The following is a 14,029-nucleotide window of genomic DNA, read 5'->3' on the forward strand; positions in this document are numbered from 1 at the left end:
GACTGGCAAATCCCCACTGGGGAAGATGAGGGCCATTTCTGACTGTGCTGTGGCCTGGGGCACCCTTTAGTTGGAGCGTGTCCTTAGAGCTGAGGACCGCTCCCATCAGTGGCTTTCCCCAGGGCTCCAGAGGTGCCAAGAAGCGGGAGGACACGCAAGTGCCGGCCTAGACCTGCGGGGCAGGTTTGGCTCATATCCCTCCTGCACCCCAAGGCACACTTCCTCCCAGAGGGCACTCTGCCCAGACTGCTCCTGTCCCCAGAAATGCCACTGTCCTCCCCTCTACCTTAGCCTAATGGTAAGCAGTTGGAGAAAATGGATTCTGAACCTGGGTGATTGACCGCAAAAGCCCAAACTCAGCTTTCTGTAGCTCAAGCTCTGTGGATCCCAGGGTCCAGAGTACTTTCAAGAGATCTGTGAGTTCTAATTTTTAAAAGTCATGTTTTTGGGGACGCCTGGGTGGCTCAGTGGTTGAGCGTCTGCCTTTGGCTCAGGTCATGATTCCAGAGTCCTGGGATCAAGTCCCCCATCAAGCTCCCTTCAGGGAGCCTGTTTCTCCCTCTGCCTGTATTTCTGCCTCTCTCTGTGTGTCTCTCATGAATAAATATATAACATCTTTTTTAAAAAAAATTTTAAATAAAATAAAAAGGGGATCCCTGGGTGGCTCAGCGGTTTGGCGCCTGCCTTCGGCCCAGGGTGTGATCCTGGAGTCCCGGGATCGAGTCCCACATCGGGCTTCCTGGATGTAGCCTGCTTCTCCTCTGTCTGTGTCTCTGCCTTTCTCTCTCTCTCTGTCATGAATAAATAAATAAAATCTTTAATAAATAAATAAATAAATAAATAAATAAATAAATAAATAAATAATCATGTTTTCATTTGGATGAAATTCTTGAAAAAATTATTTTGCCAATGATTTACATGAAGCTTCTCTTCTATGGTGATAAAATGTAAATGAATGTCATCTTCATTGACAGAAAGACTTTGATTTTTGGGGTCAGCATTTCCCATGTCGGGGTGCATGTACATATTCTTGAAGTCCCAGGGAATTTTCTCTTGGGTCTGTTGAAGAAGCATCTGTGTCTCTGTGTGTGGCTAAGGGAAGGGTCTCAACGTCGGGCAGGCTTGAGTTTGAGTCCTAGTTCCACCACCAATGGCTCGTTGTGACCCTGGGCCATGTGCTTCCCCAGACTCACCCATCAGATGAGGTAATGAGGCTGGCTGGAGGCCCTCCAGGACAGAGAGCACCATGCCAGGCTGGCAGTGAGAGTGCTGCACATTAGCTACCAGCACTATTATTATTCCCTATTATCATGTGCTAGTCATTCCCATCCTTCTTTGCAGTTTATTATCTCTCCAGGAGACAGAGAGGGTGGAAATAGGATTACCCTGAGAGTGGGACAGAATGGTCAGCCTAGAGTGGATGAAGTCAGCTGCATGCAGAAGCTGCTGTAAATGACAGGATGTTTCCCCTGCCAAAAGCAGAGGAGCAGCCTGGAAATCTAATCAAGCCCTGGCCAGACGTCAAAGGAAGCTGAAGCCTTCATTAGTGCTATTAATGAGGAAGCAACATGCATGTGAAGTTCTGGAAAGCCAGCCCACAGAACAGGAGGCCTGTGGGCCTCGGTCTCAAAGGCTACCCCTCAGGAGGCTACCGGTTATGGTTCTCAGACCTTGAGAACATCCGGCTCCACATCCCAGCCCTGTCACTGAGCAAACTTCTGATTGTCCTTGGCTTCGATGAAGAGTTTCTTATAAAGGGAGACATCCCACAAAGCAGTGCCTCTGGGCCCCAGGCCCCTTGGTGGACCCTTGTAAATGAACGCTACACCTTCTGACTTCTCTATCAGCTTCCTGGGAGTTTGGTTCACAAAACTCCAGCTTCCTGAGGATGCTCAGCCCTGTGAGCTGGGACAAAAATCTGTGTCTGGATCATGCTAATGCCACTAGGGTATGAGGATCTGTGGAAGGGATCCACCATTTCCTGCTTTGGTCCATTTTTAATTTTACCAACAGGGACTCCCCAGTAGTCCTCCAGGTAAAGACCACACACTACCCTGTGCCAGAGTTGGTAGCTCTGGAGCAAGATCCTAAAGACGCCACCTTGGGACACCCACCCTTCCTTAAACCCCTGGAATGGGCCCATTATCTTACTGGCAGAATTTGTATTTCTGTCTCCTCAAACCACCTCAAATAAGGCAACATACCAGTGAGTTCTGGGGACTTTCAAACTGGGGAGAAGACTGGGAACAAGCCCAGGGGAATTAAAACTATCAGCTTTTTTTTTTTTTTAAATAAAAATAGCCATTGTTCATCAGCTCCATGTTATGTTTTGCAATTTCTCTTGGTCTTCTCTAGGCCTCTGAGGCTCAAAACACCTCCCCCTCCAACGTATCTGTGTCTCTCCATGGACTTGACCCTCTTCACTCTCTATCCTGAGTTCTTGGGGGCAGGATGACTGCTTGTGCCTTAATGGTCCCTTTGGTTCAATAATAATGTTCCTGCTCCCAGAAGACACACAAAGCGGTTCTGGGTGGATGGGGCCAGCCGCTGCCCACTGCTTGCCTCAGTTCATTAAACATGTTTTCCCACAGAGCATCCAGATCAGAACACGCTGACAGCTAATTACTATGCTGCATGTTGTCAACTGGACCCAAAATTCCACCATGGTCTTTGGATCTGGAGCCACTCTGAGCCCAAGACAGACTGGGAACTTGCCAGATTTTTGAGCTCTGTGCTCTTTCCCACCTGGACAAGCAATCAGATACCATATACACACTAGATTTTAGAGAACTCTAACCCAAACCCCACTGCTTCCCCCACCCCCCGCCAACCCCAGTCGCAGAACCTACAATCATCATCTTTCAGAGTACTTACAGAACAAGAGGGCAGAAATCGAGGTACTCTGGACTGAAAACAAGAAGTAACAGAATTTGCTGGAGGTATTTTCAAGTCATAATGACCTGGTCCTGGGCCTTCATGCTATAGGAAGGGGGGAAAAAAGAGTGTTTTATAATTATTAATATTTGTTATATTATAATGCTTTATTTGCCTTCCACAAATAAACATATGGATCACTGTAATATGGTAGAAAAATCTCTAGACTGGGGTTTGGAGGATCTTATTAAGGTGTGCCCTGGCTCAAGCCATTGGGAAGTGGGAATAATACCTGCTTTACCTGCTTTACCTGCCTTGTGGGTGTCTGAGACTGAAGATTAAGTGACCTGTAAAAGTCCCCCTCCGTCTTGCCCCACACTGGCACGCCTCACTCCATACCTGCCCTTCGGACTGTTAACGACTTGCTGCTTTGAGCTGTTAAGCTTTATAAAACATACATATTCTTTCCTGAGCGTAATATGTGTTATCTTAGTCCAAACAAGTCTTCACAGCAATTCACTGACATCAGCACAATGCTGTGACATTAACATAAAACGATCATCCTAATGGAAAAATTACTAAAAGGCAATTCACAAGGAGGAAATACAATTGTTCACTGAGGAAATGGCAGGTGGCTGGGAGTAATTTTAACCTCTATGAATAACTGAATAAGTTCTCATTAAAACAAGTATATGGAGGATCCTGGGTGGCTCAGCGGTGCACCCAGCAATCCCAGGGCATGATCCTGAAGTCCCGGGATCGAGTCCTGCATTGCGCTCCCTGCATGGAGCCTGCTTCTCCTTTTGCCTGTGTCTCTGCCCCTCTCTCTCTCTCTCTCCATCTCTCATAAATAAACAAAATCTTTAAAAAAAAAAAAAACAAAAACCAAGGATATGATTCTTGTTTCAGGGTCTTCAAAATTCATGAAAAAAGAAGAAAGGAAGAAGGGGGATGGAAAGAGGGGAAAAATTAAAGAAGGAAGACCCCAAATTTTAACCACCAGCATGGACACTCCTCTATGACTCTGGTGCAAGTATAAATTTGATTAGTCCTTCTGGAGGGCAATTTGGCAAGATACAAAAGGGCCTGTAAACATCTATACCTATCCAGAGGGGGAGAAAGGAGTCTGGTTACCAGACTGTTGCAGAAATCTGAAGACACATGAAGAGTCCTAGGCCAGATACAGCAGGGGAAATGGAAAGAGCCCAAACATCGCAGTGGATGATGTGGACAAGACGTTAACCTCTTATTTTTTTTCTGGCAGTTCACTTTTTCTCTCCCATTTTTAATTACTTGTGCTATTTGGTAGAAATGAATCTTTCTGACATGATGTCTAGGATCTGTTCCTAAATAATGCAGGGACTAGTGGAAGTGGGTGGGATACACACTGATCAGGAGCTACAATTGTTGAATGGATGCATGGGTGTTTGATAGAGTATTGTGTCTATGTAGTATGTATTTCTGAAGTTTTTACAATACAAAGTTAGAAATGATGTATGTTTATTATACTGACCCAGCAATTCCACTTTTAGAAATTCATCCTAAGAAAACAATTGACAACGTGTGCAAGTATTTGGCCACAAATGTTTTTTCTAAAAATTGAAAATTGAGGGGCACCTGGTGGCTCAGTGGTTGAGCATCTGCCTTTGGCTCAGGTGGTGATCCTGGGGTCCTGGGCTCGAGTCCCACATCAGGCTCCCCATGGGGGGCCTACTTCTCCCTCAGCCTGTATCTCTGCCTCTCTCTGTGTCTCTTATGAATAAATAAAATCTTTAAAAAAAAAGAAAGTTGGAACAAACTAAATGACTGATAATGCGTGGCTGGCTAAGTACACTGTGATACTTCCATTCAGCTGTCGAGTGATGGATTTTTACAGACATAAAGCCACTTCCAAATACTTTTCAGTGAAAATGCAAGCTTTAAAAAAATGTGCATAAAAACCAGGAATGGAATGTTCACCGGCTGTTTTCCCCAGGTGGCAGCATGTAGTGTAAAAAGAATTTTGTTTTTCTTACCTGCATTTTCTAAATTTTCTACAATAGACTTGAGTGCTCTTGAGACATGAAAATATATATATATATATATATATATATATCTACTTTACAGATAAACGAACATGAAAAATGAGCAAAGGAGAAAAAGATAAAAGTAACAATAGGGTTAGAACAGAGAAATGTGTCCTGTAAGATCTTTATCATCACTAAGGCTGGGCTGCAAATTAGCCCATCAGATTCAGCAGAACAAGTGTTCGACTGCAGACCTTCCAAGGGATTTAAGAGCAAAGCTTTCCCTTTCATTCCTGTGGGTGGCAAAGCCGTGTAGTTTGGGCTGCCATCTCAATTACTCTTCCATGAATGGAGTTATTAAAGGTCAAACACAAGTCTGATAATCAAGAGATGGATGCCTCTCATAATTTTACAACTCATGTTAGAGAGATGAACACAGTAACACTTTGAAACTGATACATACGTGGGACAGAGATTGCTACAAGCGTGAGTGGAGTGACCTCTGCACTCCCACTGGAGAAATGTGAGCTGCCATAAAAACCAAGGCACAGAAATTCAGGGGGATCTGTCAGGAATAGTCTATGCAACCAACACCTCCCCCCAATTGGTTTGGCCATAATATATGCAGTATTTTCAAGTCAGAATGGTACTGGGACAAAAGATCCAGCTAAGTGCGCTACTGTTGACTAAACGCCTACAGCAACCACTTGCAGGATGGCTAAGAAATGCTGCCACATGTCCCCTTCCCCTCAAGCCTGACATGGCTTCCCTTCCTAAGTTTCCATATCATGAGCTTCTTGGGAGTCCAGGTGCCAGGCCTGGCAAAGTGCTGATGTGTGCCAGTGCCACCCAGTAGCCCCCCTATATGGGCTTGATCATCTAAATCAAAGGACCCAAGACTTGGGGCAGAAAAGAAATGACTGCATACTCTTTGCCCCACTTGCGTCAGATGGAATCTTTTAAGAGACAACATTAGGGAAGTGGATACAGGCCCAAATTCATATTTCAGAGGCCACAGGCATGTTGTTCTATGTGAGAAGTACTGATTGGGCCAAGATCCTGCAATGGGTGGGCGGCAGCTCCAGCAGAGTCCCTGATTCTGAGGACAATGTGAGAGAGCAGAGCAGGAGTAGAGGGAAGGGAACACAGTCCAGGGTGGCTTAGAATGTGGCTTGAGCAACTGGATCCAGTTCAACGGGAGGATGTTTCAAAGATGAAGAACATTTGAATGGTTAGGAAGGCTGCTCCCTCATTGACTGGGGACTGAGCATGACCCAGAGCTTGGATTTACCTTATGTAGGGTGCATGGGTGGAGGGTGGCACCCAGGTTCATCAGACAGTACCAAGCACCTCTCTCACAAATCAGATGAGCCATCTCTTAACCCTTGTTTTAATTAGCATCACAATTTGGCAACCCTGGGTTTCCCAAAAGTACACCTTTCAAAGGCCACTGACATTTGGTGCCAAAAGCGGAGAGAACTGTCACCTTCCTAGGGTCCCAGGACCTGCTGCCAAAAGTAACTACAGGAAATCTTTCATCGTTACCCATTCTTCTGCTTTGGGGCATGATTACTCCTGACAAGGTGATATTATCTTTCTTTCCCTTTGAAAAAGTAATTGAGTTTCTACTCAAGAGCAACTTTAACTAACAGGATAGCACAAATGAATAAAATACTATCTTCAACTTCAGAGGAGTTTACAGTCCAGGGAGGGATTCTTTTTATCCCAAAACATGTGAGGAGCTAGGATGGTGCTGAGTGAGGGCTGAGCTAACTGCCTGGCTTCAAGACTCTACACTAGGCCCTGCTGTGACCAGCCTGTGCTAACTGTGACTGCAGTGGGCCACAGGATGGTACCAAGGGAAGCCACTTTCCACTTACTACCAAGGGCTCAGAGTACACAGACCCCACTGACTTTTCTGGAGTGCTCCTGGGACCATGTCATACCATGAAAGAGCTTCCCAGTGGGCAATAACTCTCAGTACCATTATAGGCCTTTGGAAAGCCCTGCCATGCCGCCACCGAACACACTTCTCCTCCAGGGCTGGGAGAGTGGGACTAGCTAATCTCTGCCCCTCTGCTCTGGAACTAAAAGATGTATCACTCTGGGGCATCCCAGAGCAGCAAAATGCCAGGTACCTCTGAAAGACTGTGTGAGGGTAGATGAGATTATCCCAAATTACTATGTGTTCAATTGCGATCCCCTTAAAATTCACAAACTCTACAAATTTTTATTGTGTTGAATTGTGTCAAATAGTGTTCCCCGCAATTCATAGCTCCTGTGAGTTTTGAATTACTAGTACCTCAGAATGTGAGCCTCTATGGATATAGAGTTCTTGCAGCTATAATTAGTTAAGATGAGGTTATTAAGATGGGCCCTAATCCTAGATGAATGTTATCCTTTATAAAAAGGAGGATTCTGGACACCCAGACACGCACACAAGGAAAACACCACACAAAGATGAAGGCAGAAGTCTACAAACCAGAGGAGGCCAAAGATTGTCAGCGTACCACCAGAAGCTAGGAGAGAGGAACGGAACAGATTTTTCTTCACAGCCCTCAGAAAGAACCAACACTGCTGGCTGGCTCCTTGATCTTGGACTTCCTCTAGAACTGTGAGACCATAAGTCTCTGTTGTATAAGCCACTCAGTTGGTAGTACTCTGTTAGGGAGGCCCTAGCAAATGAATTCGTAGGTGCTCAGCCCATTTCTTCATTCAGCCAGTACACAGTGCGTTGGAAGTGGGAATACAGTGGTATGTGATTGTCTCCCGATATCCATTCTATCCCTTAGTACAAGAGCAATTTTTAAACGGGCACATGTCTACCCAGCATAAAGGCAACATTTCCCAGCTTCCCCTGAAGCTAGGTGTGACCACATGACTAATTTCTTGGCCAATAGGCCAGAGGTGAAGAGGTGTGTACAAACCCCAGAGCATCCTTATGGAGAGGGCAGCTTCTCCATCTCCCCCCAACTCCCCCACCCCGTTTGGTTGATCCCACATTATGTGCTTAGCTCTCTGGGGCCATCCGAATGGAAGCCACGCTCAGCAGAGCAGCACGCAGAAACATGATGCTGCTGAATTATCTTACCAGCTCTAAACTGCCTACTGCAGGACATTTATACAAGGCACATATATGTCCTCTCACTTATGATATTGTTATTTGAGGTCTCAGCTTCTGGCAGAGTCATAAATTGACAAGATAGACATGTTGCTACCCTCACGGAGCTTACATTCTAGCAGGCTTACATTTAGCCATATAAAAACTATGACAAATGTGTGGCATATGACACAAAGGGGCAGATAGGATGCTATAGGAGAGCATGTAGGAGGGTAAACTGTCTGGTCTGAGGGGCCTGAGACGCCACTGAGGAATTACAAAGGATCTAAGACCTAAAGAGTAAGGAGAGGGTGGAGTTTGCAGACAAAGAAGCTGGACGAAGGGTTTGTACAGAAGCATTACTAGGAAAGCCACCCAGGGAGGAACATGCCATTCATGTTAACCATTCAGACAAATTCACTGCATCACAGAAATAAAATGTGCCTAGGCTCCAGTCCAAAAAAAAAAAAAAAAAGGGACCTGAAATTCAACTTTCTCAAGACAGTTACCACTTCGTTATGTTTTACATGTGTCTTAACACTAAGAATGGTTTTAAATGGTGTAAAATGTTAAGTGTCACCTTTGTATTTCCAATCTCTGCAAGTCGCCCCCTTTGGTTTGCAGGTTTCAGGGCCCCTGGCCTCTCCTGCCTTGTCTGGAGCAGGCTCAGCTGCCCACCGCGACCTCCTCGGGACCCTCGCCACTGCCCGGGAAGCTGCCCAATCCTGTGCCATCTCTAGCTCAGAACCCACTCTCACCCAGTGCTCACTGCAGCCTCAGGTGGGAAACACCATCACCTCCATGCAGCCCATGAGAAGTGAGGCTGGGTGGGCTACCAACAAATGCTTTAGCCCCTCACTTGTGGGAATCAGAGCCAGTTTCTGTCCTTGCTTCTTATTGCTGAGAGGTATCACTGCTTAGTTCTAAGCTCTTTTTCTTTAAAATCACAAAGCTAGAGGGAACCTAAGAAAAAGCACACGATCTGTCCCCATTGATTCTAGGCACAACTTTCAATGAATCATACCTGGAGAAAAGGTCAGAAATAAAATTTGTGGCCTCAAAGATCTATCCAGACACATGTAAAACACAAGTAGTGAGCAGCAATAACTGAAATTATTAGATGGGGTGGTAAAAAGGATCTCCCCCAAAATGTGGCCGCATGCCTGTAATAGCTGGAATATGTGGCCCCAGAAAAGGAAACAGGGGTCCCTGCAAGGGCTGTAGGGCGGTGAGTGCCAGGAGAACCTGCAACTGCTTCTCTGGGAATTCAAGAGGAGGCCTGTGGCTGAGGATACTCAACTCACAAAACTCTAAAATTCTGTTAACCATTGGTCTACAAGTTCAGGGAGCCATGAGTGCTGTCGCCTAGGGTAGAAGCAAAACTATCAGACCAAAAGTTATTCACATTTGCGAAATGGTGAACTGATCATACCTCTTAGGTGTAGCTCCATACCGTTTATTTCTGCCTAGAGAGGGAAACCAGGGCAGTCGGGGTTCCTGGTAGGGGCCGAGGGGGCTGGCAACACTGAGCGATCGCAAACCTGCCCACCCTAGAAATGCAGCTTTTACAGGAATGCACCTGCCGGGGACCCCCAGGCAGTTCAGCATTGCTGCAAGCGCTCACCGGCCCACCCTCGCTTTTCTAGAGGACCGCAGAGCTGCACCGGGGTTAGAGATCCAAGGCCGCACTTGGACGCAGGACCTTAGGCAGCTCCCCATCACAGCGACAGGCCCAGGGCAGGCACATGACTGCCACCTGGCCAATCCAAAGAGCCTGCATATGGGCAGCCCGGGTGGCTCAGCGGTTTAGCGCCGCCTTCAGCCCACGGCCGGATCCTGGAGACCTGGGATCGAGTCTTGCCTCAGGCTCCCTGCATGGAGCCTGCTTCTCCCTCTGCCTGTGTCTCTGCCTCTCTATCTCTCATGAACAAACAAATAAATAATCTTTAAAAAAACAAAACAAAACAAAACAAAAAAAGAGCCTGCATGTTCACACTCTCCTCGCTGGGCAGGCAGGTGCTGCACCTGGGGCTGCTGGTGGGCCGTCATCCCAGCCCATAAACAGCATGCCCGAAAGGTTGTAAAGGTCAATTAGTGGCAAAAGTCCCAGACGCTGTGTGCACCAATAAATTCCATCCCACTTTTATGTTTTATGTTTTTGCTTACGCCAAGTCAGGATGGGCTTCTCTATCACATGCAACTGAAAAAAATCCTACCGATTAGATTCTTTTTCCTGTTCCCACTCAAGATATTGTTATAAGAAAAGAGAGCAGGAAATTCTTTACACCCACAGCCAAACAGGGATATGTGACTCTGCTGGTGTTAATATCACTGGAAAAGTTGCACAAACTTTTTAAAAAGAAAAACTGCCAGGATATCTTTTAATAAAAAATCCTAGTACATCTGTCGCTGTATTTAAAAGGTTGTATTTTTCCAAAAATGTTACCTACAAGTGAACTCACCTTTGAGGAGATTTGAGACTGGGACCTGCTTTAATCATTTTTCAGATTTCATTCATGCAGAAATCAATCTGTTTGGCTTGACTCAATCTGACCATGTTTACTAATTATTTTTCTGTTCCTTGTGGAATTTCCAACTATCAACTTAGTTCTTAATTGAACTAATTTCATAAAAGCAAAAAACAGCTGGAATGATTCAGCATTCTTTCATAGTGCTAGTTTTAATGCAGAGAGTATGGCACAGATCTGCTATCCCCTTTTCAAACTGCTGTTAAATGTGACTAAAACAGACAAATCATATAACGCTCATTCCTATCTGTACAGACTCTTTCCTGTTTATCTAATCCTTTCCTTATTCTTTATAGGCTTGTCAGGTTTTAAGAAATACAGAAACATCTTGAAATATTTCTGTCATCAAATAAAAGAAACTCAATTTCATTTGACATTGTAAGATTTTATTCCTATTGTCAGGAAAGATGTGCATGTCTTGTTTTTCACTTTATATACAGCTGTGAGAATTAATAACTGTAAAGAATCTGCTCAGCAAATCACTGGAAGCCCCAAATCATGTGGATGACTGAGTCCTAATTAAATAGTAGTAAGTGGCGCTATTTTTTTAAGTAACAAAATATTTTTATGTTGACCATTTTGATGGCTCTTTTCTTCAAACACTATTTTGACGGCTCTTTTCTTCAAACACTTCAAATGGCTCTTTCCTTTTTTTTATTTTTTCTTTTTTTTAAACACTACCTCTTTTCTGACTTTTTATATCTTTTTTATTTTTATTTTTTTAGAGAGAAAGGGTGCACATAAGAGTGGGAGGAAGGGCAGAGGGAGAGGGAGAGAGAGAATCCCAAGGAGGTGAGTGCCAGCCCAATGCCACCCTAAGATTGAGACCAGAGCTGAAATCAAGAGTCATTCAACCACCTGATCCAAACAGGCACACCCCGCCTCTTTTCTGAATTCTAAAAATCGTATTTTGAAAAACTATAAAAGTAATGGAAAAGAAAGGAGGTAAATAATCACCCTTAATCACAGCACCTCCACATAGTCACTAAATGGATTTGATGCATTTCCTGCATTTTCATAATTTTTCTTACATTGCTGCTGTTGTCATCTTGCTATTATAAGTAATCCCTTCATGACATCTTTGTATAGATGAATATTTCTGTCTATAAATTATTACTTTAGGAGGATTTTCTCAAAATGGAATCAGCACAAGATAACATAATGCCCAACTGCTTTTCAAGGTGTTGTATCAGTTACCACCAGCAACAGACAAGAGAAGCACTGGGTCTGTATGGTCCACATGCCAAGTAGATGCAGGGGAAAAAGACTTGGAAAAATAGAATCTTCCTTAGTCCTCTTTACCCTAATGGGCATAAAAAAGAGTTATCAGTGGCCCCAGTATGTTCAAAGAGGTTGTGCAGAATCTCTGATATCTTTAATGCCCACCCTTGGAAACACATCCAAGAGGAAACAAAATCCACGCAATTTTTTGGCAGGTCGAGAGATTTATGTGGGTCATTTATGAAAGCAATAGAATCAATTAAAGGGAAGGGCAAGGGGAGGAAAACCCACAAATGACAAGTTTTACTTTGTCCAACTCCCTTGGATAAGAATGCCCAGGATTTGTTGCAGTATTCTCCTCTTTAGAAAAATCCTGCTATGAAGCAACTATACCTTTAGGTCTTGGGATTTACAAGGCTTGGCCATTATTATCAAGGTGCTAAAAGGTGGCAGCAGTTGCCAATACAATTTTTTTTTATGCATGCAAAAAGGCCCTTTTTATTTAAGGGAGACCATGTCTCCCGGCTTCTATCCCAAAATGTTCACATAAATATCCTCCTCACAGTCTTTACTATGGAAAAAACAGTTGTACTGATCCATAACCAATTATTATTACTTCAATAATAACTGAAATAGCCAATGAGTATACAACCTCACCTTGGTAATCTGAAGATTAAAAACCATTTTTCAACCCAACAAATCCCTTTCCAATGGCTTCTCTTAAGAGCTACCTATACTTTGGGGCAAAATGTAATTCACCAACTGAATCCCTGGCACAAACAAGACTGGGGATTTTTGTTGTTGTTGTTTTGGTTTGGCTTTTTATTTATTTTTGCAAGATTTATTTGAGAGAGAGAAAGAGTGCACACAGTGGAGGGAGAGGGAGAGAGAGCAAAATCCCAAGCAGACTCCCTGCTGAGCCGTGGAGCCTGACACAGGGCTCCATCTCATGACCTGGAGATCATGGTCTGAGCTGAAATCAAAAGCCAGACACTTAACCCACTGAGCCACCCACTGAGCTCCCAAGAAGACTGTGTTTTTTAACAAGTGAGAACAGCTTCTCCACACTGAGAGGCCTTCAGACACTTATGATCCTAGAGGATCTTCAAATCCAAAGTTAATGTACTTTTTAGAACTAAAAAATCATGCAGGGACGCCTGGGTGGCTCAGCGGTTGAGGGTCTGCCTTCAGCTCAGGGCGTGATCCTGGGATCCGGGATCGAGTCCCGCATCGGGCTCCTTGCAGAGAGCCTGCTTCTCTCTCTGCCTGTGTCTCTAACTCCCTCTCTGTGTGTCTCTCATGAATCTGCTCTGCATTCATATGGTGATTTACTCATCTTTTAACTGACTGCTCCTGAAGATTTTATGCATGAATGATCAACAAATTTCAATGGGCCACTTTTCACAGATTATGGAAAGAAAGGAAGAGGAGATCCACACCTATATGTATCCATCTTTTTTAACTTGCCTCATTCTCAAAAGGGTTTAGAGTGACTCCGTAGATGTCTATGGGTCATACAGGTCAGATTTCTGGTGAATTCTGGTGATTGTAGGCTTCAGGTATACCAACAATAAGGCAACCTGTCCTAAGTCAGTAGGGCTCAAATGACAGCACAACCTTACCATGCAATTGTACACAAACACATTTTGGGAGAATCAAAGAATTGTTTTTTAAAAAATCAAAACACCAAATACATGAAAGAAAAGTAAAGTGAACGTGTCTTTGAAGGGAATTTTTTAAGTGGTGGAAAAAATAAGAAAATATACATAAATTTCATTCATTCATTCAACACATTTTTCAAGCACTGTACTAGGCTCTGGGCATTGATGAATAAGATGGCCCCCCTTTCATGGAACTTACATTCCAGAAGATGATGACAAACTCTAATTTGACGACATCAACATTTTACACTTTAAATGTCTCTCTCTATAAAAACACGAAAGTAAAAGGCAAAATCCCTGAAAAGCTTCAGCAAATACAAGTGCTAATATCTTTTCACTATAGTGTTTATACAAATTGACAGAAAAGAATGTTAAAACTCCACCCATGACTAGAAAGTATTCAGGAAGGACCACAAATAACTGATTAACAAAAAATTAGAATGTGTAGTTTCAGATCCTACAGATTAAATTAAAATAATGAGATACCATTCTTTTACTATCAAATTAACGTATTTTAAAAATTAATGATAAAATTTATACAAATCTTATGAGATGGGCACTCCCTTGATTGCTGGCAAAGATGTAAATGAATGTAATACGTTTTAAAAAGGGTTGGCAATCTAGATGAAGAAGCTGTAT

At 43.8% G+C, this 14,029-nt stretch overlaps 1 protein-coding gene across 1 annotated transcript in view; it reads right to left on the reverse strand.

Moving 5' to 3' along the window:
- Positions 1-14,029, reverse strand: part of STPG4 (sperm-tail PG-rich repeat containing 4) — a 38,525-nt gene that overhangs the window by 230 nt on the left and 24,266 nt on the right. Inside the window, exon 6 of the mRNA XM_038551228.1 lies at positions 2,875-2,979. Within this exon, the coding sequence (XP_038407156.1) occupies positions 2,875-2,979 (105 nt within the window). The remainder of the gene's footprint in view (positions 1-2,874; positions 2,980-14,029) is intronic.

This window comes from Canis lupus, chromosome 10, assembly GCF_011100685.1.
Source record: "Canis lupus familiaris isolate Mischka breed German Shepherd chromosome 10, alternate assembly UU_Cfam_GSD_1.0, whole genome shotgun sequence".
NCBI lineage: Eukaryota > Metazoa > Chordata > Mammalia > Carnivora > Canidae > Canis > Canis lupus.